This window comes from Lepus europaeus, chromosome 1, assembly GCF_033115175.1.
Source record: "Lepus europaeus isolate LE1 chromosome 1, mLepTim1.pri, whole genome shotgun sequence".
In the NCBI taxonomy this organism is placed as follows: Eukaryota; Metazoa; Chordata; class Mammalia; order Lagomorpha; family Leporidae; genus Lepus; species Lepus europaeus.
The window spans coordinates 183,920,158-183,945,031 of record NC_084827.1 but is presented as its reverse complement, the minus strand read 5'-3'; the positions used below and the strand labels follow the sequence as shown (position 1 = coordinate 183,945,031).

The following is a 24,874-nucleotide window of genomic DNA, read 5'->3' as shown; positions in this document are numbered from 1 at the left end:
GCTGCGCGTGTCTGCACTGCGGGCTGACAGCACTCGTTCAGGGGCTCCCAGGAAGCCTCAGTCCCGCGCTGGCCAATCAGCTGCCTTGACAACAGCACGGTCTCCATGGCAACCGGTTTGTCTCAGAGACATGGAAGCAGAGAGGAAAAATACAATGAAATCGCCTGTGACCCCAGCACCCAGAGGTCACGGTCGCGGCAAGCTGGGTGTGCTGACGTCTGTGTGGTTGCCGTGTACACGGACGTGTATGTTTGCACAGCCACTGTCACAGGCCAGAGATCACGCGACACGCATGCATCGCCTGCAGCTGCTCTCTTCCCTGCACGGCGCATGAGCAGTGTCCCGTGAGCGTCTCTCCAAGGGTCTGGTGTTTTCCAGCGGACAGCCGACCCTGAACTGGAACAGCATGGCACTAAATTCTAAGACACCGACATAAAAATGCCTAGAGCATACATGCCAGCATCACACCTCCCAGGCAAAGAACCAGCCCGCAGCTGTCCCCTGCTGCCGCCCGGCTGGGCTGTAGCGGTGGCCCCGGGAGCCCTGAGCGTGGGCACCTGGCTCAGGGCAGCCACCACGGAGAGGAGCTTGTGGGCGGCAGCTCTGGCTGCTGGGGAAGCTCATGCTGACAAGAACAGACACCCCCAAGGGCCATTTCAGGGGACCCCCGGGAGACACCCCACACACATGGAACCAGAGCCTTGTAGCCTGTGTGGGCCCCTGGAAGCTGTCCCCTCCAGTCACTGGGGCGGGCTACCCTGCTCACGCCTGCCCGGCTCTCTGGGGGCCTGCAGACGACCACCCCAGGTCTCAGGGATGCACCCTAACCCTAACCCTGCTCCCAGCCCTGGATAGGCTCAGTGCCATACGTGGTCACTCAGCTCACTCTGCCTGCTCACGCCTGCACAGGCCGCCTGCCTGGCTCTTTGGGCCCAGCTGCAGGTGCAGGGCCTGCAGACGACTGTCCAAGGTCTCGGGGACATGCCCCTGGACAGGCTCAGTGCCTCTCCCATGCCACACGTGGTCACTCAGCGCACTCTGCCTGCTCACACCTGCACAGCCCACCTGCCCGGCTCTCTGGGGGCCTGCAGATGACCATCCCAGGTCTTGGGGATGTGCCACTGCTCCTAGCCCTGTGCCTTTTCCATGCCACACGTGGTCACTCAGCGCACTCTGCCCTGCCCCGTCTGCACCTGGCTGGCTACCCATCTGTCCTCTATTTGTGGGCAGGATGCTTCTGGTTTTGTTTTCTTGTTTTTTAAATTGTTTTATTTTGTTTATTTGAAAGACGGGCTGGGGGGCAGGGAGAGATCTTCCACCAGCTGGCTCACTCCCCAAATGGCTGGGGTTGGGCCAGACAGAAACCAGAAGCCTGAAACCCAACCGAGTCTCCCACATGGCTACAGGGGCCCAAAAACTCAAGCCATCCCCTGCTGCTCTCTCGGGTGCATTAGCAGGGAGCTGGATCAGCAGTGGAGCAGCCGGGACTGGAACCAGCAGTCGGGTGAGGTGACGGCACCACAGCGCCAGCCCAGCTTCGGGCCTCCGGGGCTGGCAGCCACCCACTCTTCCTGAACCAGAGGACGGCAGGTGCTCTCCTGCACACAGGCACCTGCTGGGCTCTTAGCCGCCCTGGGCTTCTCTCCTTCTGCCTCTGCCCTGGACACTGAGCGGCCTCTCACTCCTCCGCCAGCTCACCAGTTCTCTCCTTTCCTCCAGCTTGCGTGCTGTTTTAGTTTGCATTTCTGAACGTGCTCTGACTTTCAAATATGTGCTGTCTTTCTGTGACAGACAGAAGAGGAAGTTCGGGTCATGCTTCTGGGAAACATCCTTGACACAGGGCCGCCGGGCAGGGCCTACTCTTCTCACTCCACTTTCACATTCTTCTGTTTATCAACGTAGAGATGATGGTCGGTGCTCCAGCAGCCGTTGTGGACCACGAGGTGACCAGGGCATAGAGACCGTGGCAGGAATGGGGGGGTCCTTTGTCACCACTCCACTTCTGGGCTTCTGTTCAGCCCCTCTCCCATACATGCACACAAAATACACACCACACATAATACACATGAACTCACATATGTGCAAGTCATGCACTACACACAGAAACACATACACATATAAAACACACAATACATATAAAATATACACACAACACAGTACACAAACTACACATCTATGTGTGCACATACACACCTATACATACAAATGTACAACACACACACGTGCACAGTCCATATGAAAACATACAGCACAGTACAGACTACACACCTACACAGGTACATACACTCACATACACACAACACGCACAGTCCATATGAAAACATACAGCACAGTACAGACTACACACCTACACAGGTACATACACTCACATACACACAACACGCACAGTCCATATGAAATACACACAACACAGTACAGACTACACACCTACACAGGTACATACACTCACATACACACAACACGCACAGTCCATATGAAATACAGCACAGTACAGACTACACACCTACACAGGTACATACACTCACATACACACAACACGCACAGTCCATATGAAAACATACAGCACAGTACAGACTACACACCTACACAGGTACATACACTCACATACACACAACACGCACAGTCCATATGAAATACAGCACAGTACAGACTACACACCTACACAGGTACATACACTCACATACACACAACACGCACAGTCCATATGAAATACAGCACAGTACAGACTACACACCTACACAGGTACATACACTCACATACACACAACACGCACAGTCCATATGAAAACATACAGCACAGTACAGACTACACACCTACACAGGTACATACACTCACATACACACAACACGCACAGTCCATATGAAAACATACAGCACAGTACAGACTACACACCTACACAGGTACATACACTCACATACACACAACACGCACAGTCCATATGAAATACAGCACAGTACAGACTACACACCTACACAGGTACATACACTCACATACACACAACACGCACAGTCCATATGAAAACATACAGCACAGTACAGACTACACACCTACACAGGTACATACACTCACATACACACAACACGCACAGTCCATATGAAATACAGCACAGTACAGACTACACACCTACACAGGTACATACACTCACATACACACAACACGCACAGTCCATATGAAAACATACAGCACAGTACAGACTACACACCTACACAGGTACATACACTCACATACACACAACACGCACAGTCCATATGAAATACAGCACAGTACAGACTACACACCTACACAGGTACATACACTCACATACACACAACACGCACAGTCCATATGAAATACAGCACAGTACAGACTACACACCTACACAGGTACATACACTCACATACACACAACACGCACAGTCCATATGAAATACAGCACAGTACAGACTACACACCTACACAGGTACATACACTCACATACACACAACACGCACAGTCCATATGAAATACAGCACAGTACAGACTACACACCTACACAGGTACATACACTCACATACACACAACACGCACAGTCCATATGAAATACAGCACAGTACAAGAGTACACACCTACACAGGTACATACACTCACATACACACAACACGCACAGTCCATATGAAATACAGCACAGTACAAGAGTACACACCTACACAGGTACATACACTCACATACACACAACACGCACAGTCCATATGAAATACAGCACAGTACAGACTACACACCTACACAGGTACATACACTCACATACACACAACACGCACAGTCCATATGAAAACATACAGCACAGTACAGACTACACACCTACACAGGTACATACACTCACATACACACAACACGCACAGTCCATATGAAAACATACAGCACAGTACAGACTACACACCTACACAGGTACATACACTCACATACACACAACACGCACAGTCCATATGAAATACACACAACACAGTACAGACTACACACCTACACAGGTACATACACTCACATACACACAACACGCACAGTCCATATGAAAACATACAGCACAGTACAGACTACACACCTACACAGGTACATACACTCACATACACACAACACGCACAGTCCATATGAAATACACACAACACAGTACAGACTACACACCTACACAGGTACATACACTCACATACACACAACACGCACAGTCCATATGAAAACATACAGCACAGTACAGACTACACACCTACACAGGTACATACACTCACATACACACAACACGCACAGTCCATATGAAATACAGCACAGTACAGACTACACACCTACACAGGTACATACACTCACATACACACAACACGCACAGTCCATATGAAAACATACAGCACAGTACAGACTACACACCTACACAGGTACATACACTCACATACACACAACACGCACAGTCCATATGAAAACATACAGCACAGTACAGACTACACACCTACACAGGTACATACACTCACATACACACAACACGCACAGTCCATATGAAATACAGCACAGTACAGACTACACACCTACACAGGTACATACACTCACATACACACAACACGCACAGTCCATATGAAAACATACAGCACAGTACAGACTACACACCTACACAGGTACATACACTCACATACACACAACACGCACAGTCCATATGAAAACATACAGCACAGTACAAGAGTACACATCTATGCGTGCGCATACATACCTACACATGCATTAACATACACCACACTTGCACGGTACGTGTGAAAACACACAGCACAGTACACAGACTACACAGCTGCACGGGCACATACACAAACACACACAGGTGAAAGGCAGGTCTGGCATTCAGGCAGAGCGGGTGAAGCTGCCCTCTGTGGCCCACAGCAGGATTTGTGTCCCGAGAGGAGACACCAAGGCCCCTAACAGGAAGTAGTCTATGCCGGCAGAAGGCCCAGGTGGAATTTCTTGCCAAAATCCTGAGCCCCGAACAAAGGAGGGTTTTCCCTTGCGTATGGTTTTAGCCTCCTGTCTCCCTTACAGGGCCTGGGAGTTCTAACATTGCATGGCGGCCACAGCATGGATACACGATGGGTGTGTTCACACACACAGCCCACAGCGGGGCCTGAGACGGTGGCACACGAGCAGACAGGGCACAGCTGGAGCACAGGCAGCAGGCCACAGCCATGTTTCGTGCCCAGGACGATGCCTCTGTCTGACCTTGGGAGGCCCCCACCACAGCTTCAACGGCGTCCGTCAGAAACGAGTCTAAAGACAGAGGCCTCAGCTGCAACACCAGCATCCTGTGTGGGCCCAGCTCAAGTCCCAGCTGCTCTGCTTCCGATCCGGTTCCCTGGCACAGCCGCAGTTGGCCTGAGTGCTGGGCCCCTGTCTCCCACAGCGGGGACCAGGACGGAGCTCCTGGCTTCCTCTTGAAGCCTTGCTCGCTGTGGCCATTGGAGGAGTGAACCACAGGATGGAAGACTCTCTTTCTGTTTGCCTTTCAAATAACTCAAAAAAAAAAAAAAAAGAAAAAAAAAGAAACTAATTACATTCTAGAAAGTTTAGAAAAAACAGTGGGAGGGATAAAACCGCCTGTGTTCCCGTGTGTAGTAAATTGGAAATAGCTCATGATATTTGTTTCAAGTTAGCTCTTAAATTGGGCAGATAAATGAGGCTCTCTTTTCTCACTTCTGGGAAATGTTTCACAACCAAGATAGAACAGAAAGTTTTTATTTGCAGACACTATTAACCATTTCCTGTCCCAACCCAGGAGCCAGCTGTGACTCAGGCTGCCTCGGCCAAGGCGCCACGGGCCACCTGCCGCATTGGAGAAAAACCAGGCTGGGAGCAGGGAGAGCCCCTCCCCCACATCCCCCGGTGAGCACAGTGTCCCAGTCACATCCTGCAGCTCAACAGAGACCGTCTCACACTCCAGCAGGGAGCCCTGGCCTCCTGGCCACTTCCAGCCCCGCATGGCTGAGCCGAGTGGCTCCTCTGTGGTCGGCAGGACAGAGGGGTCGCAGGCTTACCCAGGGGAACCCAGAGCAAACAGCTCTTCACACTCCTAGCAGCCAGCTCACAACCACCAAGCACTGACACCCTCCCAGAGGGGCTGCAGCAGGGCGTGGCTAAGTGACGGGGCCCCACTGTGGACTCAGTGCCTCTGCAGGGGCACAGCCATGGAGGGGCGCACACGGGGCACCCCGAATCTGCACAGCAGGGAGACGGAGCCCTGGGATGGCAGTGGGGCCCTTGGTGCTCACGCACACCTGGGAGCCACCCGTGTGCTGTCCCCTAGTTGTGTAAAGCTAGCTCAGACCAGGGCTGAGCAAACTGTGGGCAGTAGCCCCACTGTGACCTCACAGTTCCCAGTCACCCCACAGTCGGAACACGCCTCCCTCCTGCTTCTAGCAGGTTCCCTCTCAGACCCTGGATTGCACTTGGCTGGCCAGGCCCAGGCCCAGGTGTGTGGAAGGGGTGTGCTCCTAGCAAGAGCGGGGCAGGGCAGAAAGCAGTGGGAAGGGGAGGTCAGAGTCTGCTCCTGGGGCTCCTGGGGCCTCCCCCAGAAGCAGGGAGGGGCACGGAAGCCCTCATCCCTCCCAGGACCAGGAGAGGTGGGGCTGCTGCAGGGAGCAGGGCTCCGTGCACACAGTGGACCGGGATCCTGGTGGGGCTTGTGTCTGGCGTGGGAATCGGCAGCCATGCAGATGGTGTGATTGTGCTGGGGACTGCGAGAGCAGGCAGCAGTGTGTCGCTGTGCTGCCCAGGGGTCTGGGAGAGAGGTCGGGGTGCAGCCCTGCCTCAGGCCTGAGCCCTGGGACCTGCTATTCCTGCCTCCTGCTCTGGACTCGGGGCCCCTGCTCACCCCCTCCATGCCCTGCTTCCCACAGCTCACCCTCCCAAACCCGCCTGCCCTCCTTAGCCCCAGCGACCACCATGTCTCTGCCCTGTCCCAGCTCAGCCTAGCTCCATGCTGAGTCCACTCCAGAGCTGCTTCCTCCACTGCCCCAGGAGCCTTCAGCAGGGGCAGGGAAGGGGGAGGAGAGGGGGCTGGGAGGGCAGAAAGGGTCCAGCATCTCCCATCCCTGGCTGACCCCCCAGCTGCCACTGTGCTAGGCAGTAGGTGCACCTGCAGGGAGGCGGGTGTGGATCTCAGAGTGGACACCAGAGAAAGGCAAGGCCCACGTGGCTCTTGTGCCCTTCAGGTTAACTCCTGAGAAAGGGAACAGGGACACTGGCAGGGGGAGCGCGGTGTGGGGAGTGGGGAGAGGGAGGGGGAGCAGGGAGAGGGAACAGGGGAGGGGGGAGGGGAGCAGGGCACTGTAGGAAGTGGAGGGACAGCTCCGGGGACATCCGGCCAGGCAGCAACTCCCGTATTTGGTCCTCCCGCGGTGGCCGCGCTGGGCCTCAGCTCGGAACCAAGGCGCCCCGTCCTCGCACCGGCTGCTCCGGCGTCAGGCGCAGGGGGCAGGGAGTCCATACCTGAGGCTGGGGACAGCCAGGAGGGCCCCTCGGGCCGCACAGCCGCCAGCCCCAAGCGAGGCGCACGCACCTCTCGGCCGCCCCCGGACCCCGTGGCCGAGCCGGGGCGGCGGGCGCGCGGGGGATGGGGAGCGCCTGCGCCTCGGCCGCCGCCTCCTCGCCGCGCTGCCTTTGATGCGCTTTTTCCACCGTGCTCCGCGCGCTTTAATCTTTTCCCTTCGCGCCGCCCGGCGGCCGCTGCCGGTTTCCAGCTGCGTCTCGGGGCCGCGGGTTGCGGCGCCCCGCCTGCCATCACTAATATCAGCAGTTTCAGTTTTCCTGTTTTCCACTCAGGGGGGCTCGGCCCGCGCCCCGGACCCCCGCCGCCAGGAAGGGGAGGGGACTGGCAGGGGGCGGGGAGGCCGCGCCAGGGGCTGCCCACGTGCCTCCCCCTGCTTGGTGGCTGTGGGGGTGGTATAGGCCCATCCTGAACCAGCGCCTCAGCTGTGGGATTCAGGATGGGAGAGGGACTGAGCCCACCCCGACTCTAGATCCCCACTCTCAACCCCCAAACTGAGCCCAGCAGAAACCCTTCCCATCCCCCATCCTCAGCAACTCAAGTGGGAAACCTGAGAAACCACAGGCAAGAGACAGAGACACAACTCCCTGGGCAGGGATCTGAGCTGGACATGGGTGCACACACACACACAGAGGGGTGGGGCAGCTGGGCCCACTTCCTTATCTCCCTGGCTTCTTTCCCTCCCCCACCTTCCCTCCCTCCTCATCTCTGGTGCTCCACACCCTGTAACTCTTTCTTGTTGTTGTTGTTTTTTTTTTTTTTTTTTTTTTTTTTTTTTTTAAGATTTATTTATTTGAAAGGCAGAGTTACAAAAGCAGAGGCAGAGAGAGAGACTGAGAGAGGTCCTCCATCCTCTGGTTCACTCCCCAATTGGCCACAATGGCTGGAGCTGTAGCGCCAATCTGAAGCCAGAAGCCAGGAGCTTCTTCTGGGTCTCCCATGCAGGTGCAGGGGCCCAAGCACTTGGGCCATCTTCCACTTTGTCCCAGGCCATAGCAGAGAGCTGGACTGGAAGTGAAGCAGCCAGGATTTGAACTGGCGCCCATATGGGATGGCAGCACTGCAGGAGGTGGCTTTACCCACTACGCCACAGCCCCCGCCCCAGCCCTGTCACTCTTGTGGAGGTGGAGGAAGAGGGGGCGGGACCCGGGGCAGGTCCCCTTCCTCCGACCTGGGACGGTTTCCTTTCACCACCACTCCTGGCTGAGCTGCGGAGGAGAGCACGGTGGCGGCGGGCGCGGCCAGCGCTCTGGGCATGCGGGTCCCCTGGGCACCCTGGTCGCTGCTCTGGGCCATGCTGCAGCTGAGCTGGTGGCCAGGATGTCTCCTAGGTATGTGACCCGCGAAGGGACCTCCTGTCCTTGGTCCCTAGTGGTGGGGAGGGAACTGTGCTGTGTGGCCCTGGGCAGTGAAGCCCCTCTCTGGGCGCTGGCAGGACCCCTGTCCTATCAGGGCTGGCCAGTGTCCTTCTCTGGTGAGCGATGAGGTCAGGCCAGCCAGAGGCCAGAGCACTGCGGCCCGCGCGTGCCTGGCACCCAGGCCTCTCGGTTCTCCTGGGATGGGGCCTTGGCTTTGCTGGTCATGGGTTGGAGGAGGCAGTGATGGTTTCCTCGTGTGTCAGAAGTGGACACAGCCCAGTGGAGGCTGTGCTGCCCGGCAGGTGGGCCTGGACTCTGTCTACAGTGGGGGCCACTTCTTTCTGGGTGGCCCAGCCCCCATCCTCTGTGCCCACCAGCCTGCGTGTGGGGACAAAGGCCTCAGGGAGCAGGTCGTCCCTGGCTGCAGTCACGCGTCCATCCCTCTGGGCCTCCCTGCACACAGGGACGTGACAGCCCCTGGAAGACCGGCAAGGTGACCACCCTAGGACCCCCTGAGCCTTGCCTGGTGCTCCTCCTGGGGCCTCGAAGTCCCCTCAGTCATGTCTGCCACAGCTCCTGTCTGTTGCTGGTGGCTGGGGACCATTTGACGACTGCTGTGGCCGGGACCCTGCCTTTCCTCCCCAGCATGGCCTCTGTGAGTGCCCATGGTGGCCTCCTGGGAGCTCCACGGGTGACGTGCCTCAGTTTCTCCACTTCTCCCCCAGTGCCCGTCTGCTCCACGCCACACCTTCCCTCCTAACTTGTTCGTCCTCAGCATCTGGGCCGTTCCTGGGGATGTGTTTTCCTGGGCCAGCTCCGGGCCTGGGCAGAACACAGGCCATATAATAGCCCTGCCCGGGGCTCCAGGCCCGGCCGCCCTCCACGCCCTCCGTGCGGCTCTGTCATCCACAGCGTGGGCACAACGGCGCGTGCCTGGCGGGGATGGAAATTTCATCACGTCATTTGTGAAACTGTCCAGCACTGCTGTAAGACAGATTTTTAAAGTCAGGCTTTTTTTTTTTTTTTTTTTTTTTTTACTTTATGATTTTGAAAACGTTAATACAGAAAAGCTTAAAAACACAACCATGGGCATCCTTCTCCTAGGAGTGTCTGCTGACCACAGTGGCCAGTGTGCTTTGGGTACCAGTTGCCTGGAGCTGCCGCCACCAAGCTCCACAGGCCAGGCAGCTCACCAGGCAGGCGGGCATCCACAGGACCAGCTGCTTCCCCGCCCATTCCCCAGATTGCCACAAGGGCCAGGGCTGGGTCCAGGCCAAGGCTGGGAGCCGGGAGCTCCAGGCGTGAGTGGCAAGGCCAAACCACTTGAGTCCTCACCTGCTGCCTCCCAGGGTGACCATTAGCAAGAAATTTATATCAGAAGTGGATGAGTCAGGACTTGACCTCAGAACCCTATGGGATGAGGGCAGCCTAAAAGCTTAGCCGAAAGTGATCTCACCTTCACTAACCCCCTGCAGTGAACCTGTTCCTCGCAAGGTCGCACGGAGTCCCTGAGGGTTAGGAGCTCAAGGGGACACAGCTCTGCCCACCCACCCCCAACCCTGCCAGTGCTGCAGGAGCCGCCTCCCGCACACTCCACCCAGGTCTTCTGCATGGAGAGCCGAACTCATGCTGTCAGCATTACCCCTGGGTGGCCGCCCAGGGTGGCCTCAGTGGCCTGGTCGAGGGCCAGTCACGTCCTGGGAAACTGTGTGCTCCTCGGGTCCCTCTGACTTCCTGTCTCTGTATTGGGCTTGTCAGGGGCCCCCTTCTGTGATGGGGTGAGGGTCAGGTCTTGCCAAAGTAAAGTGTGGGGTGCAGCCATGAACAGCGTCGTCATGAGGTCAGCTCCGGGCCGTGGCACACGATGCTCACGGCCTGTTCCATGGCCAGCCAGGGCCCTCTCCTCCAAGAACTCAAGGAAAGCTGTGGAGTCCACAGGCAGGGAGGCCCAGCCTGACCCAGGAGCCAACCTTCTTATCGAGCCCAGGAAGGCTTCCTGGAAGAGGCGGCCTGTCTCCATCTGTCTTCTGTCGCTCTAACTGAATACCACAGACTGGGTAAGATTTGTTCAGCTCATGGCCCTGGAGCTGGGGGTCCAAGGTCGTGGCGCTGCATCAGCCGAGCTTCGTGCTGGTGGGGAGTGCAGAGTCCCAGGCAGCGTGCGTGGCGCGTGGTGCGTGGCGCGTGGTGAGCAGAGCCAGGCTGACTGTGGGAGCTGCCGTTAGGCTTCCTAGGAGACAGCAAGGAGCAGGCCACGCTGCCTCAGCTTCCCCACACAGGTCTTCCCTGGAGGACAATGGCTTGGGCTCCTCGCATAGTGGTCCAGCCCCACCCCCACCCCCAGCCCTGAGAGCCCAGGGTCCTAGTCCTCAGCCTAGTGGGTGAGGGGCAGTGAGCTGGAAGCTCCTCACCAACAAATAGCAACAGAGGTCCCCCATATTTTTTTATTTTAAAGATTTATTTATTTATTTGAAAGGCAGAGTTACAGAGAGGCAGATTCAGAGAGAGAATCTTCCATCCACTGGTTCACTCCCCTAATGGCCGCAATGGCCAGAGCTGAGCTGATCCAAAGCCAGGAGCCTGGAGCCTCTTCCAGGTCTCCCATGTTAGGTGCAGGGATCCAAGGACTTGGGCTGCCTTCTGCTACTTTCCTGTGGAGCAGCCGGGACTTGAACCAGCATCCATATGGGCTCCTGGCTCTGCAGGTGGTGGCCTTACCCACTATGACCTGCCCCCCCCCCCATATTTTTTTAAACGTGTTTGAAAGGCAGAGTTACAGATATAGAGAGACAGAGATCTTCCATCCACTGGTTCACGCTGCAAATGGCCCACTGGGGCTGGGCCAGGCCAAAGCCAGGAGCCTGGAACTCCATTCGGGTCTCCCACATGGATGACAGGAGCCCAAGCACTCTGGCCTCCTCTACTGCTCTCATAGGCCATTAGCAGGGAGCTGGACCAGAAGTGGAGCAGCCAGGACTTGAACCGTTGCTCTTATGGGATGCTGGTGTCTCAGGCAGTGGCTTAATCGCTGTGCCACAACTCTGGCCTCCGAAACCAAGGTCCCTCCATAGAGTTTGACAAATAAACATTTAGTTTTTTTGTTTGTTTATTTATTTGAAAGGCAGAGTGACTGGGGGTGCGGAGGGAGAGAGGGAGATTGGTACCTTCCATCCACTGGTTCACTCCCAAATGGCCTCGATAATGGGCTGGGCAGGCCAAAGCCAGGAACCAGGAACTCCATCCCGGTCTCCCACATGGGTGGCAGGGGCTCAAGTACTTGGGCCACCTTCTGCTACCTCCCAGAAGCATTAGCAGGGAGCTGGATCAGAAGCAGAGGAGGGGCCGGTGCTGTGGCGTGGAGAGTAAAGCCACCGCCTCAGTGCTGGCATCCCATATGGGCGCCGGTTCAAGTCCCGGCTGCTCCACTTCTGATCCAGCTCTCTGCTGTGGCCTGAGAAAGCAGTAGAGGATGGACCAGTTCCTTGGGCCCCTGCATCCATGTAGGAGACCCAGAAGAAGCTCCTGGCTCCTGGCTTCAGCACGGCACATCTCCAGCCTTTGCAGCCAATTGGAGAGTGAACCAGCGGATGGAAGACCTCTCTCTCTCTCTCTCTCTCTCTGCCTCTCCTCCTTCTTTCCCTGTGTAACTCTGACTTTCAAATAAGTAAATAAATCTTTAACAAAAAGGAAGCAGCGGAGGAGCCAGGACTTGAACTGGCACTCCAATATAGGGTGCTGTGTCACGAGTGGAGCTTAGCCAGCTGTGCCACGGCATCCCCAGCACTGAAATTGCTAATTGTGCAAGAATGGAGTCCTGGGGCCAGCCCTGTGGAGGAGTGGGTAAAGCCGCCTGCCGTGCCTGCCTCCCACGTGGGCACTGGTTCAAGTCCTGGCTGCTCCACTTCCAATCCAGCTAATGTGCCTGGGAAAGCAGTAGAAGATGGCCCAAGTCCTTGGGCCCCTGCACCAGTGTGGGGGACCCAGAAGAGGTTCCAGGTTCCTGGCTTCAGATTGGTGCAGCTCCCACCACTGCGGCCAATTGGAGAATGAACCAGTGAATGGAGGATTCGCTCTCTCTCTCTCTCTCTCTCTCTCTCTCCCCCTCCCTCCCTCCCCCCCTCCTCTCCCTCTTCCCCCCTCCCTCTCTGGAATTCTGCCTTTCAAATAAGTAAATAAATCTTACAAATAACAGTGGAGTCCTGGACACTCAGCCTCGGGGTAAAGCGGACCCTTGCCCTTGTGCCTTGTAGTGGTTTACTCAAAGGCCCCTGCAGATAGATGCCAAGGGTGACACTTGCCCCTCCCTTGCCTGACCCACAGCCACATAGCAGCCCCAGCACAAGAGATGAAGACCCTGAGGGGCCACTGAGCTGCCCAGGGCCTCGCTCCGTGCTGTGTCCACCCTATCCTACCTCATCCTGGCAAGGGTTCCTGCCTGTGCCCGACCCCACCCCCGACCCCCAGCAGCACTATTGGCCTTGTCCCAGGAGCCTGGCGCGTTTCTCCAAACCATAGGTGCTCTGATGTGGCGCCTGGGGGCACTAGCCATGCGGGGACCTGGGGCCATGCCAGGCCCAGAGCAGGGTGGGATCCCCAGAGCCAGGCCTTGGGACCATGTTCCAGGGCCGAGTCCGTCACGCGCTGATTGCTGAACAATTATGTGAACACAATGGAGCTCACAGCCAGGGCAGACCCTAGCAGGAGGCACTGGCCAGTGTGGTTTGGACTCGCAGCTCTGGAAGAATGAGGGGTCCTGCAGTCCCAAATATGCGAGTCACCCTGCAAGGCTGTGGCCCTGTCAGAGGGGGCCCCACCTGCACTGGCCATGCGACCTGCAGGCCCAGCTGGCCCCCAGCCGTGTGTGTGGGAGCGGCACCTGGCGTGAGCAGCTGCTGTCCACAGCCAGGGTTGGAGGGAGGGGAAGGGGGCTGGAAGTCCAGCCGGGCACATGAGGGAGGACAGGCCCGCTCTGTCCCTGGGCAGGCTGTGGCCGATGTCTCAGTGCCTCCTCGGCCCTTCCAAACCCCTGACTTCCTTCTTAGAGGGTTTGTTTCAGACCTGTCTGGTGGGGACAGAGGGAGGGTTCAGTCCCATCACACAGACCACCTGGGTGTTACCGGCCTCCAAAGCTGGTTATACTGGGGTGGGCCCTAGGCCATCCTGACAGAAAACACTGGGGTCAACGTGGCCACTTCCTCAGAGCCACCAGGGCTCAGTGAGCCACAACCCACCTCAGGGGCTAGCCCATCCTGAGAGGCAGAGGGACTCCCAGCCATGGCAACCACAGTGTCACGTGTGTCACTCCACATGGTGTGGAGAGCCAGGCCCAGCCACTGCTGTCACATGGAGTGGAGCCACATGAAAACAGTGCATGCATGGCCAGGAAGAACATGAGTGTGAGGGGAACAGTGTGACCTGGACCGTGAGAGAGGAGTGGTGTGAGGGGGATGGTGTGATGTGAACAGTCAGAGAGGAACAGTGTGAAGGGATAGTATGAGGGGAACAGTCAGGAACAGTGTGAGGGGATGGTATGAGGGGAACAGCCAGAGAGGAACAGTGTGAGGGGGGTGGTGTGATGTGAACAATTAGAGAGGAACAGTGTGAGGGGAACAGTGTGACCTGGACCGTGAGAGAGGAGTGGTGTGAGGGGGACGGTGTGATGTGAACAGTGTGGGAGCAGTGGGAGAGGAACATTGTGAGGGGGACAGTGTGATGCGAACAGTCAGAGAGGAACAGTGTGAAGGGTTAGTATGAGGGGAACAGTCGGGAACAGTGTGAGGGGATGGTATGAGGGGAACAGTCAGAGAGGAACAGTGTGAGGGGGGTGGTATGATGTGAACAATTAGAGAGGAACAGTGTGAGGGGAACAGTGTGGGAGCAGTGAGAGAGGAACAGTGTGAGGGGGATGATGTGAGGGGAACGGTGTGAGGGGAACAGTGTGACCTGGACCGTGAGAAGGGAACGGTGTGAGGGGAACAGTGTGATGTGAACAGTGTGGGAGCAGTGGGAGAGGAACATTGTGAGGGGGACAGTGTGATGCGAACAGTCACAGAGGAACAGTGTGAGGGGATCAGTGTGAGGGGGGGTGGTGTGAGGGGAACAGTGAGAGAGGAACAGTGTGAGGGGGACAGTGTGAGGGGAACAGGGAGAGAGGAACAGTGTGAGGGGGACAGTGTGAGGGGAACAGTGTGAGGAGTGGTGTGATGTGAACAATTGGATAGGAACAGTGTGAGGGGAACAGTGTGGGAGCAGTGAAAGAGGAACAGTGTGAGGTGGACGGTGTGAGGGGGTCAGGGAGAGGGCAACAGTGTGAGGTGGACGGTGTGAGGGGGTCAGGGAGAGGGCAACAGTGTGAGGTGGACGGTGTGAGGGGGTCAGGGAGAGGGCAACAGTGTGAGGTGGACGGTGTGAGGGGGTCAGGGAGAGGGCAACAGTGTGAGGTGGACGGTGTGAGGGGGTCAGGGAGAGGGCAACAGTGTGAGGTGGACGGTGTGAGGGGGTCAGGGAGAGGGCAACAGTGTGAGGTGGACGGTGTGAGGGGGTCAGGGAGAGGGCAACAGTGTGAGGTGGACGGTGTGAGGGGGTCAGGGAGAGGGCAACAGTGTGAGGTAGACGGTGTGAGGGGGTCAGGGAGAGGGCAACAGTGTCAGGAGGACAGAGGGGAACAGCGTGAGAGGAACAGCAGCAAATGAAACTCTTGAGGTGGTGGCCGCTCAGCCACAGGCCGGGTCAGCACCACGGGGCTGGCGCAGTACTGGGGAGCCAGTGGCATGGGGTGTGTAGATTCTAGGCCCACTGGGTGGCCCGCTGGGTGGCACCTCCAGCAGGAGGGGCAGGCAGAAGCCGAAAGCCTCGGGGCCAGGGCTCTGCTGTGCTCTGCTCGGGGCCTGGCTCCCTGAGTCCCTGGCTCAGGACGCATCCCGGGATGCTGATGGCCGAGCTGTGCTTCTTGCCTCAGAGCCTCCTCTCTCCAGTGTGAAACAGAGACCTGGACACAGTCTCCCAGGGAAGCTGTCCCAAATAGAGAGTCCTTCCCAGGAGGAAAAGCCGGCCATGGGAGGGCACGACCCTGACTCCCACCCTAGAACCCAGGAGCCTTGGCCTCCAGTCCCTGTGTGGCCATCAGAGGAGTGCGCTGGGGGAAGGGCTCCCAGTGCACCTCTTGGGCCCCACGGGAGAGACATGCCCTCCTTCCTGTGACAGAGTGACTGTGAGAGGCACGAGTGTGCTGTCACCACGCCTGCCCTTGGCAGGAAGAGCCAGAGTTCCCGAGTCCTGGCAGCAGTACCGCCTCGTCCTTGGCCCACAGAAGGAGCCTGGCCCTGTGGTCTCTGGGGGCTCCCAGAATCTTGCTGGAATTGGTGGGGGCTCCACACTGTCCAGCTCCTGGGGCCCTCCCCCCGTAGAGGACAGGACCAGGCCCCACCACCTGAGGCCAGGGGCCTGGGTCGGCCAGAGCTGGACCTGAGCCTGGGAGGCCTTGGGCTGCGTTCCTGGGCCCTCTCGCAGCTCTGGCAGCCTGGGGTTACCTGGGGAAGGGTGAAGCTCTCAGGGGAAGAAATGGGGACAGGGCTCAGAGCCATGGGGGCCCCTGCCCTAGGGGCGCAGCAGGAGGCACTGCTGCCCAGGGCCATCCTGAGGGTGTGGGGGTGCAGCAAGGGTCTTGCTAGCTGCCCACGCCCCTCCTCACCCTGCTGTTCCCCCCACCCCCCAGACCCGCAGGACAGGTCCCTCACCTTCTCCCCAGCCCAGGCCACAGTGCCTGAGGGGGCCAACGTCACCTTCACCTGCAGCTTCTCCAACACGTCCGAGCACTTCGTGCTGAACTGGTACCGCCTGAGCCCCAGCAACCAGAGGGACAAGCTGGCTGCCTTCCCCGAGGACCGCAGCCGGCAGCCACAGGACAGCCGCTTCCGCATCACCCGGCTGCCGGACGGGAGCGGCTTCCACATGAGCGGCATCGGCGTCCGACGCAACGACAGCGGCATCTACCTGTGCGGGGCCATCTCCCTGCACCCGACGCAGATCAAGGAGAGCCCCCAGGTGGAGCTCACGGTGACAGGTGGGGCCTCAGGGATGGGGGAGGACCGTGCTGGGTGGGTGACCCCACCAGGTGTCCTCCAGGCCACTGTTGCACCCCAGCCCCTCCCCTTGAAGCATCTCACCCACTTGACTTTGGGGGGCACAGAGCTGGAGGGGTCTGGGGAGCCCACTGTGGGAGCCCCTGAGCCCCTGCCCCTGACCCCTGTGCTTTGTGCCCCTCCAGAGAGACTACTGGAGCCATCCACAGCACAGCCCAGTCCCTCACCCAGGCCGCCAGGTCAGCTCCAAGGCCTGGTCATTGGGGTCCCCAGTGTCCTGGTAGGCGTCCTGCTGCTGCTGCTGCTGGCCTGGGTTCTGGTGGCCACGTGCCCCAGGACAACACAAGGTAATGCATGTCATAGCCCCGTCCACAGCTCTGCCACCAACCATCCAGCAACCCAGGATCTGGGGTTTTTCAGGGACCCCAGCCATGTCCCCCATACACCCTGGCCACCCTCGGGCCCTGGGGACATGCCCTCACCTCCCTCACCCTGACCACCCCGGGGGCCTCATCTGCAGTCCTGGACAGTATCGCCCAAGTCACTGACCCGGGCAGCATCCCTGAGCTGGAAGCAGGCCCTGCCTGTGCTCCTGGAGCCCTTGCCCCAAGGGTCCGGGCCCTGGTATCCTCTGCGGGACCCTCCCCAGGCCACACACTGCCAGCTCCCTGTCATGTTCTCTAGGCAGCCATCTGATAGGGTCTTCTGCCTCTGACCAGCTGCCCTGGGCTCCATGTAATCCACTTGGGTGGGAGGAGAGTGCCCCGCTGACTGCCACATCTCACCTCTGAATGTCCTTGACCGTGTGCTTGTGCCCGCCTGCTGGGCCTGGGTGGGGGCACGAGGAGCAGTGCGTGGGAGGGCCCTTGCACATCCCGTGGTGCACGCAGTGCCCGGGGGGCGTGCGGACACATCTGTACCCTGAGGTGGACAGTTTGTGATCCAAGCTAAGGCTCCAGTCACTACATGGGCAGGTGGGCGTGGCACCCTTCTGTGACCCCGCAGCCTCCCAAGGGGCCACAAGCCCAGCCCCCACGGCTGAAGGCTCTGCTTGCCCCATGTCTGCCCTGATTCTACATGTGTGTCTCTGCAGAGGCTGAAGGACCCAAAAGCCAGGACCAGCCCCTGGTGAGTCTACCCCTTTCCTCTGCCTCACAGGAGAGACAAGCGGGCCCCAACTGCAAAACCAAGTCCTGCTGCCCGGGTGGCCTGCAGCTCCCAGAGGTGGCCTGCCTCCTCTTGGCTGTGCACACTTTGGAGCCTAAACCAGCAAGAACAGGGACAGGGACATTTAGGTGGGGAGTGGGGGACAGGGAACAGCCAGTGAGCAGTACCCACTCTGTGTGAGAGCCCCAGACCCCAGGGTGCTGTCCCAATCCTGCACGTGGTCTGTGTGGGGGTGGAGGCCCCTTCCCAAGCTAGCTGAGGGGCATCTCCCCTGTGGCTGACCATTCCCTCCTCTCCCTGCAGAAGGAGAAGCCTTCGGCCCTGCCAGGCTCCACCATGGACTATGGGGAGCTGGACTTCCAGTGGCGAGAGAAGACCCCAGAGCCCCCAGCTACCTCTGTCCCTGAACAGACCGAGTATGCCACCATCGTCTTCCCCGACGGGCTGGGCGCCTCGTCGCCTGGCCGCAGAGGCTCTACTGACTGCTTGCGGGGTCCGCGGCCTCTGAGGTCTGAGGACGGACACTGCTCTTGGCCCCTCTGACCAGCTCCCTCCTTCACCAGCATCCTGCTGAGAGCCCAGGGTCAGCTCCGGCTGCGAGAGGAGCATGTGGGGCACAGGGCTTGGGGCTGCCAGAGCCGAGCTGCCCCAGGAGACTGCCCTGCACCTGTGCCAGGTCGCTCTGAGGTTCAGTGAGCCAGGGCAGCAGGCAGGCAGACCTCAGCTGGGCAAAGCCTGAGCCGGGCCCTCCTGTGCCACTGCTGTGTGCTTGTCCAGGAGCCCCAGTGGCCGTGGTCCCTGTGTCAGGATGCTGGCTGGACTCTGCCTTGTGGCAGTCTAGGAATCACTCCCAGGGCAGGGACACAGGGCTGGGAAGCTCCGAGTAGACCAGGGAGCACCAGGCTGACCCCCACAGGAGTCCCTCCACCCCCACTCGGCCCTTTGTACAGCAGGGGAATTGAGGCAACGGAGGAGACCCTGAGGGTCTGCAGCTGGCAGCCATTCCCAGCACGCATACGGAGGACCCCGGGGCCCTGCTGTCAGAGCTGGGCTTTGGACCATTGTGGCTGTGCTGTAGAGTTGCGGGGGGCAGGAGGCTAATGTTCCCCCCCACCCCCAGCTTATCCAGGGCGTCGAGCCCCCATGGCAGTGGGTGAACTCAGGGCCTTTCAAGCAGCTGCCCACAGCCTGGCCCAGACCACACCAGGCTCCTGTGCCATCGGGGCAGGGCGATCAGAGTCCAGGCTCCCTGGCCACTGGGAACCTTGGTGGGCAGGCTCAGGAGCCACTCTCTGGTTCTATTGCATTATTATTAAATAACAGATGGCTACTATTGGTGGCGTCTATGTGGCCAGGCCTCATGGGAGGTGGCCCCTGAAGAAAGACCCTTGCCCCACCTCTGTCCCTCTCTCCCCCATAGCTCTGTGGCTGAGCTGGAGAGCCCCTCAGACAGGGGTGAGGGGGCTGCTCCAGGCTGTGCACGGGGCCTGGGTGCCACGGGCAGGGACACAGTGTGTGTGGGTGCCTCACGGGCACAGAGAGGGGAACATGGTCCTTAACACACACACCCTGGGCTTCGTCTGCCGACAGCAATGGCAGGTGGATACCCTGCTCCAAGGGCAGCAAGCTGGCCCAAGGTTGTTGGGAGTCACAGCTGCCCACTGGCCCCTGCCCCCATTTGAGCTCCCTGGGACTGCCACCTGGGGCCCAGTCCTGGGAGAAGGGAGGAGGGAGCAAGGCCAGGAGGATGATGACGGTGGTGTGGCTGCGATGTGAGGTGCGCACAGCTCAGTGGCAGAGGGCACCCGGCCGCGCCCGCCAGTCAGGGGATGAGCAGAGAACTTGACAGTGGCAGCGTGAGATGAATGCCCAAGGCACCGGCTTGAGAAGTGGACAGAGCCTGCCAGGGTCACAGGGCCTTGAGCTCACAGACACCGTGGTTCTACCTGCCTAACCAACAAATCTCACGTGGTCCCCACAAACCCCCCATCCTGGAGCTGTGGCCGTCAGAGGGAGCAATAGCCAGGCTGTAGGGAGCACGCAGCAGGGCGGGGCCGGGACCAAGACGGGGTCTGGAAGGGCACTTGGGTGGGGTCGCAGCACTCACTGCACCTGCTGCGCCCCCGTGCACAGCCAGAAGGAAGAGGACAGACAGGAGCTCACCCTGATGGCATGGCTGTGGCAAGTCAAGGTCGAGGGCAATCACAGAAGAGGCGGAGGTACCAGGCTCCTCAAGTCAAAACTGTGTGCACACATGTGTGTATGAGCACATCCGGGTATATTGTGTGGACCTACATGTGCGCGCTGTGACATGTGTGTGTGGCTGTATGTGTGTGTCTTACACAGGCGTGTGCTGCGTGTGTGTGCAGTGTGCATGCATATGTATGCATGTGTAACACAAATGTGCACCTGTGAGTATACAAGAGGTATTCAAATGGTGCATTATATTTTAATTCCATTTTCCACAATTTTTTGTTTTTCTAAAGATTTATTTATTTATTTATTTTGAAAGTCAGGGTTACAGAGAGAGAGAGGAGAGACAGAGAGAGATCTCCCATCTGCTGGTTCACTCCCGAGATGGCTGCAACAGCCAGGGCTGAGCCAGACCAAAGCCAGGAGCCAGGAGCTTCTTCCAGGTCTCCCACGTGGGTGCAGGGGCCCAGGCACTCGGGCCATCCTCCACTGTTTTCCCAGGCCATTAGCAGGGAGCTGGATCAGAAGTGGAGCAGCCAGGACTCAAAACAGCGTCCATGTGGGATGCCGTGTCACAGGCGGTGGTGGCTTTACCCGCTGTGCCACAAACTGAAGTTCCCTTCCACATATATTTCTTTTCTTTTCTTTTTTTTTTTTTTTTTTTTTTTTTGACAGGCAGAGTGGATAGAGAGAGAGACAGAGAGAAAGGTCTTCCTTTTTGCCTTTGTTCACCCTCCAATGGCCGCTGCGGCCGGCGCATCTCGCTGATCCGATGGCAGGAGCCAGGTGCTTCTCCTGGTCTCCCATGGGGTGCAGGGCCCAAGCACTTGGGCCATCCTCCACTGCACTCCCGGGCCACAGCAGAGAGCTGGCCTGGAAGAGGGGCAACCGGGACAGAATCTGGCACCCCGACCGGGACTAGAACCCGGTGTGCCAGCGCCACAAGGCGGAGGATTAGCCTGTTACGCCACGGCGCCGGCCCACATATATTTCTAAAGCAATGAGATTTTCAACTCCACTCATAATAAAAAAAAAAAAAAAAGCACAAATTAAAGCCAGGCAGCAGTGGTCTGACAGTGGTCTGAGGACCAAAGCTGTTGGCAAGGGTGGGCAAACCTGGAAGGGATGGCCCCACCAGACCCTGGAAGGAACCCCGCCCAGGGCCAGGGGTTCACCAGCTGGCTGTGCAAAGCAGGGCCCTGAGTAGGAGGAGGAGGGAGCTCTGCTGAGCACAGGTGCCGTGAGTCCTGGACGTGCCAGGCAGCAGGAGCAGGGAGGAACAGGACAGTCGTGGTCCCAGAGGAAGGAGTTTGGGAGCAACTTGAGCACCAAAATACCAGAATTTAAAGAAGAAAAAAAAAAGCCAAGCCGGGGGAGGAGGAAGCGGTCTGCCGGGCTGGCGTCCGGGGCTGGGGGTGGGGGTGGGGGTGGGCGCCGGCCCAGGGGGCGCCGTCAGCACTTTGCACGCCTTCCGGGAACACACTCATTGTTTCCGTCCCTCCTGGGCCCCTGTCCCATGTGTCAGCGCTGCCAGCCCCACCCACAACCCTGCCTCAACCCAGCTGCCGAGCTGCAGCTCCTCAGTGGCCCTGATGTGGCCAGCCTGGACATGGGGGAGCAAGCCTCCGGGCTGAGCCACAGGGGATGGGACCCAGAGCCATGAGCCCCCAGCCCAGCCTGAGCCCTGCCTTGAGGTGTTTGGACAGGGACACTGTCCCACCACACCCTCTGCCCACTCCTTCCTGGGCATCGCAGGTGGGCAGGGACTGGACACAGGCAGGAGGCCCATGCCTAGCACTGCTGGATGGAGTGGGGGCCCTGGCTGGGATCCTGACACAGTACCCAGGGTCAGCAAGTCACTCAGTCCATACTAGGGCAGAGAGAACCATTGATCAGACCACGTGGAGTCAGTGTGCAGTGTAGACAGAACCTCCTTGTCTGCAGGGAGTCAGTATTCAGTGTAGACAGAACCCCCTCGTCTGCAGGGAGTCAGTGTGCAGTGTAGACAGAACCCCCTTGTCTACAGGGAGTTAGAGGTGCAGTGTAGACAGACCTGCTTGTTTGCAGGGAGTCAGTGTGCAGTGTAGACAGAACCCCCTTGTCTACTGGGAGATAGAGGTGCAGTGTAGACAGAACCCCCTTGTCTACAGGGAGTCAGTGTGCAGTGTAGACAGAACCCCCTTATCTACTGGGAGTTAGAAGTGCAGTGTAGACAGCACCCCCTTGTCTACTGGGAGCTAGAGGTGCAATATAGGCAGAACCCTCCTTGTCTCCTGGGAGTCAGTGTGCAGTGTAGACAGAACCCCCTTGTCTGCAGGGAGTCAGTGTGCAGTGTAGACAGAACCCCCTTGTCTCCTGGGAGTCAGTGTGCAGTGTAGACAGAACCTCCTTGTCTCCTGGGAGTCAGTGTGCAGTGTAGGCAGAACCCCCTTGTCTGCAGGGAGTCAGTGTGCAGTGTAGACAGACCCGCTTGTCTGCAGGGAGTCGGTGTGCAGTGTAGACAGACCCCCTTGTCTACAGGGAGTCAGTGTGCAGTGTAGGCAGCACCCCCTTGTCTGCAGGGAGTCAGTGTGCAGTGTAGACAGACCCCCTTGTCTACTGGGAGTCAGTGTGCAGTGTAGACAGACCCCCTTGTCTACAGGGAGTCGGTGTGCAGTATAGACAGAACCCCCTTGTCTGCAGGGAGTCAGTGTGCAGTGTAGACAGAACCCCCTTGTCTGCAGGGAGTCGGTGTGCAGTGTAGACAGACCCCTTGTCTACTGGGAGTCAGTGTGCAGTGTAGACAGACGCCCTTGTCTACAGGGAGTTAGTGTGCAGTGTAGACAGAACCCCCCCTTGTCTGCAGGGAGTCAGTGTGCAATGTAGACAGAACCCCCTTGTCTGCAGGGAGTCAGTGTGCAGTGTAGACAGCACCCCCTTGTCTCCTGGGAGTCAGTGTGCAGTGTAGACAGAACCCCTTTGTCTACAGGGAGTTAGAGGTGCAGTGTAGACAGAACCCCCTCATCTGCAGGGAGTCAGTGTGCAGTGTAGACAGAACCCCCTCATCTGCAGGGAGTCAGTGTGCAGTGTAGACAGACCCCCTTGTCTGCAGGGAGTCGGTGTGCAGTGTAGACAGACCCCCTTGTCTGCAGGGAGTCAGTGTGCAGTGTAGACAGAACCCCCTTGTCTACTGGGAGTCAGTGTGCAGTGTAGACAGACCCCCCCTTGTCTGCAGGGAGTCAGTGTGCAGTATAGACAGAACCCCCTTGTCTGCAGGGAGCCAGTGTGCAGTGTAGACAGAACCCCCTTGTCTGCAGGGAGTCGGTGTGCAGTGTAGACAGACCCCCCCTTGTCTGCAGGGAGTTAGAGGTGCAGTGTAGACAGCACCCCTCGTCTGCAGGGAGTCAGTGTGCAGTGTAGACAGAACCCCCCTTGTCTGCAGGGAGTCGGTGTGCAGTGTAGACAGAACCCCCCTTGTCTGCAGGGAGTCAGTGTGCAGTGTAGACAGAACCCCCTTGTCTGCAGGAAGTCAGTGTGCAGTGTAGACAGACCCCCTTTGTCTGCAGGGAGTTAGAGGTGCAGTGTAGACAGACCCCCCCCTTGTCTGCAGGGAGTTAGAGGTGCAGTGTAGACAGAACCCCCCTCGTCTGCAGGGAGTCGGTGTGCAGTGTAGACAGAACCCCGTTGTCTGCAGGGAGTCGGTGTGCAGTGTAGACAGACGCCCTTGTCTGCAGGGAGTCAGTGTGCAGTGTAGACAGAACCCCCTTGTCTACAGGGAGGTAGAGGTGCAGTGTAGACAGAACCCCCTTGTCTGCAGGGAGTTAGAGGTGCAGTGTAGACAGAACCCCCTTGTCTACAGGGAGTTAGAAGTGCAGTGTAGACAGAACCCCCTTGTCTGCAGGGAGTCAGTGTGCAGTGTAGACAGAATCCCCTTGTCTACAGGGAGTTAGAGGTGCAGTGTAGACAGAACCCCCTTGTCTGCAGGGAGTTAGAGGTGCAGTGTAGACAGCACCCCTCGTCTGCAGGGAGTCGCTGTGCAGTGTAGATATGCACTCCCACCCCATGGTGTCTAGGTGAGACTGGAGCCTGGGAGAAGTAGGGACTGGAGTGTGCACTGCAGGCCCCTCTGGCCTCCCCGACTGGCTCTCACTCAGTCGCTCTGCCCCTGTGGTGCACCCCGATGCTTCCCCACAGCCTCTGTCTTGGGCAGCCCCCCAGCCTGTGTCAAGCAAGCCTCGCTGGCAACACTGGCTGGCGGGGGGCCCAAGGCCCTCCCCATGTGGTGGAAAGAAACAGCCACCTGGACTCTCACCTGTTTATTCAGCATTTGTGAGCCAGGGCGTGAAAAAGAAGACTCGCCGCAGCCGTCCCCGGGCCCGGGCTCTCTGAGGTCCCAGCGCCCGCTCAGGCGGCCTCAGAAGCAAGCCGGCCGTCACCCAGGGTCAGTGGGTCCCCGGCCCGGCCACCCCCACGGCTGCCATGAGAGCCACCCCAGCCCTGCCAGAGCCCCCTCCCCCTCTCCCAGGGTTCTGTCCATGCTGGGGTGACCCGGCCTCCCATGGCCTACGTCGGCCA

At 58.5% G+C, this 24,874-nt stretch overlaps 1 protein-coding gene across 1 annotated transcript; it reads left to right on the top strand.

The window, feature by feature from the left end:
• Positions 1-8,776: 8,776 nt before the first annotated feature.
• Positions 8,777-18,670, top strand: PDCD1 (programmed cell death 1). The gene is made up of 6 exons (XM_062197572.1): positions 8,777-8,856; positions 9,747-9,770; positions 16,607-16,941; positions 17,146-17,307; positions 18,054-18,088; positions 18,431-18,670. Exons 1-6 carry the CDS (start codon positions 8,777-8,779, stop codon positions 18,668-18,670), a joined length of 876 nt encoding a protein of 291 aa, XP_062053556.1.
• The last annotated feature ends 6,204 nt before the right edge of the window (positions 18,671-24,874 follow it).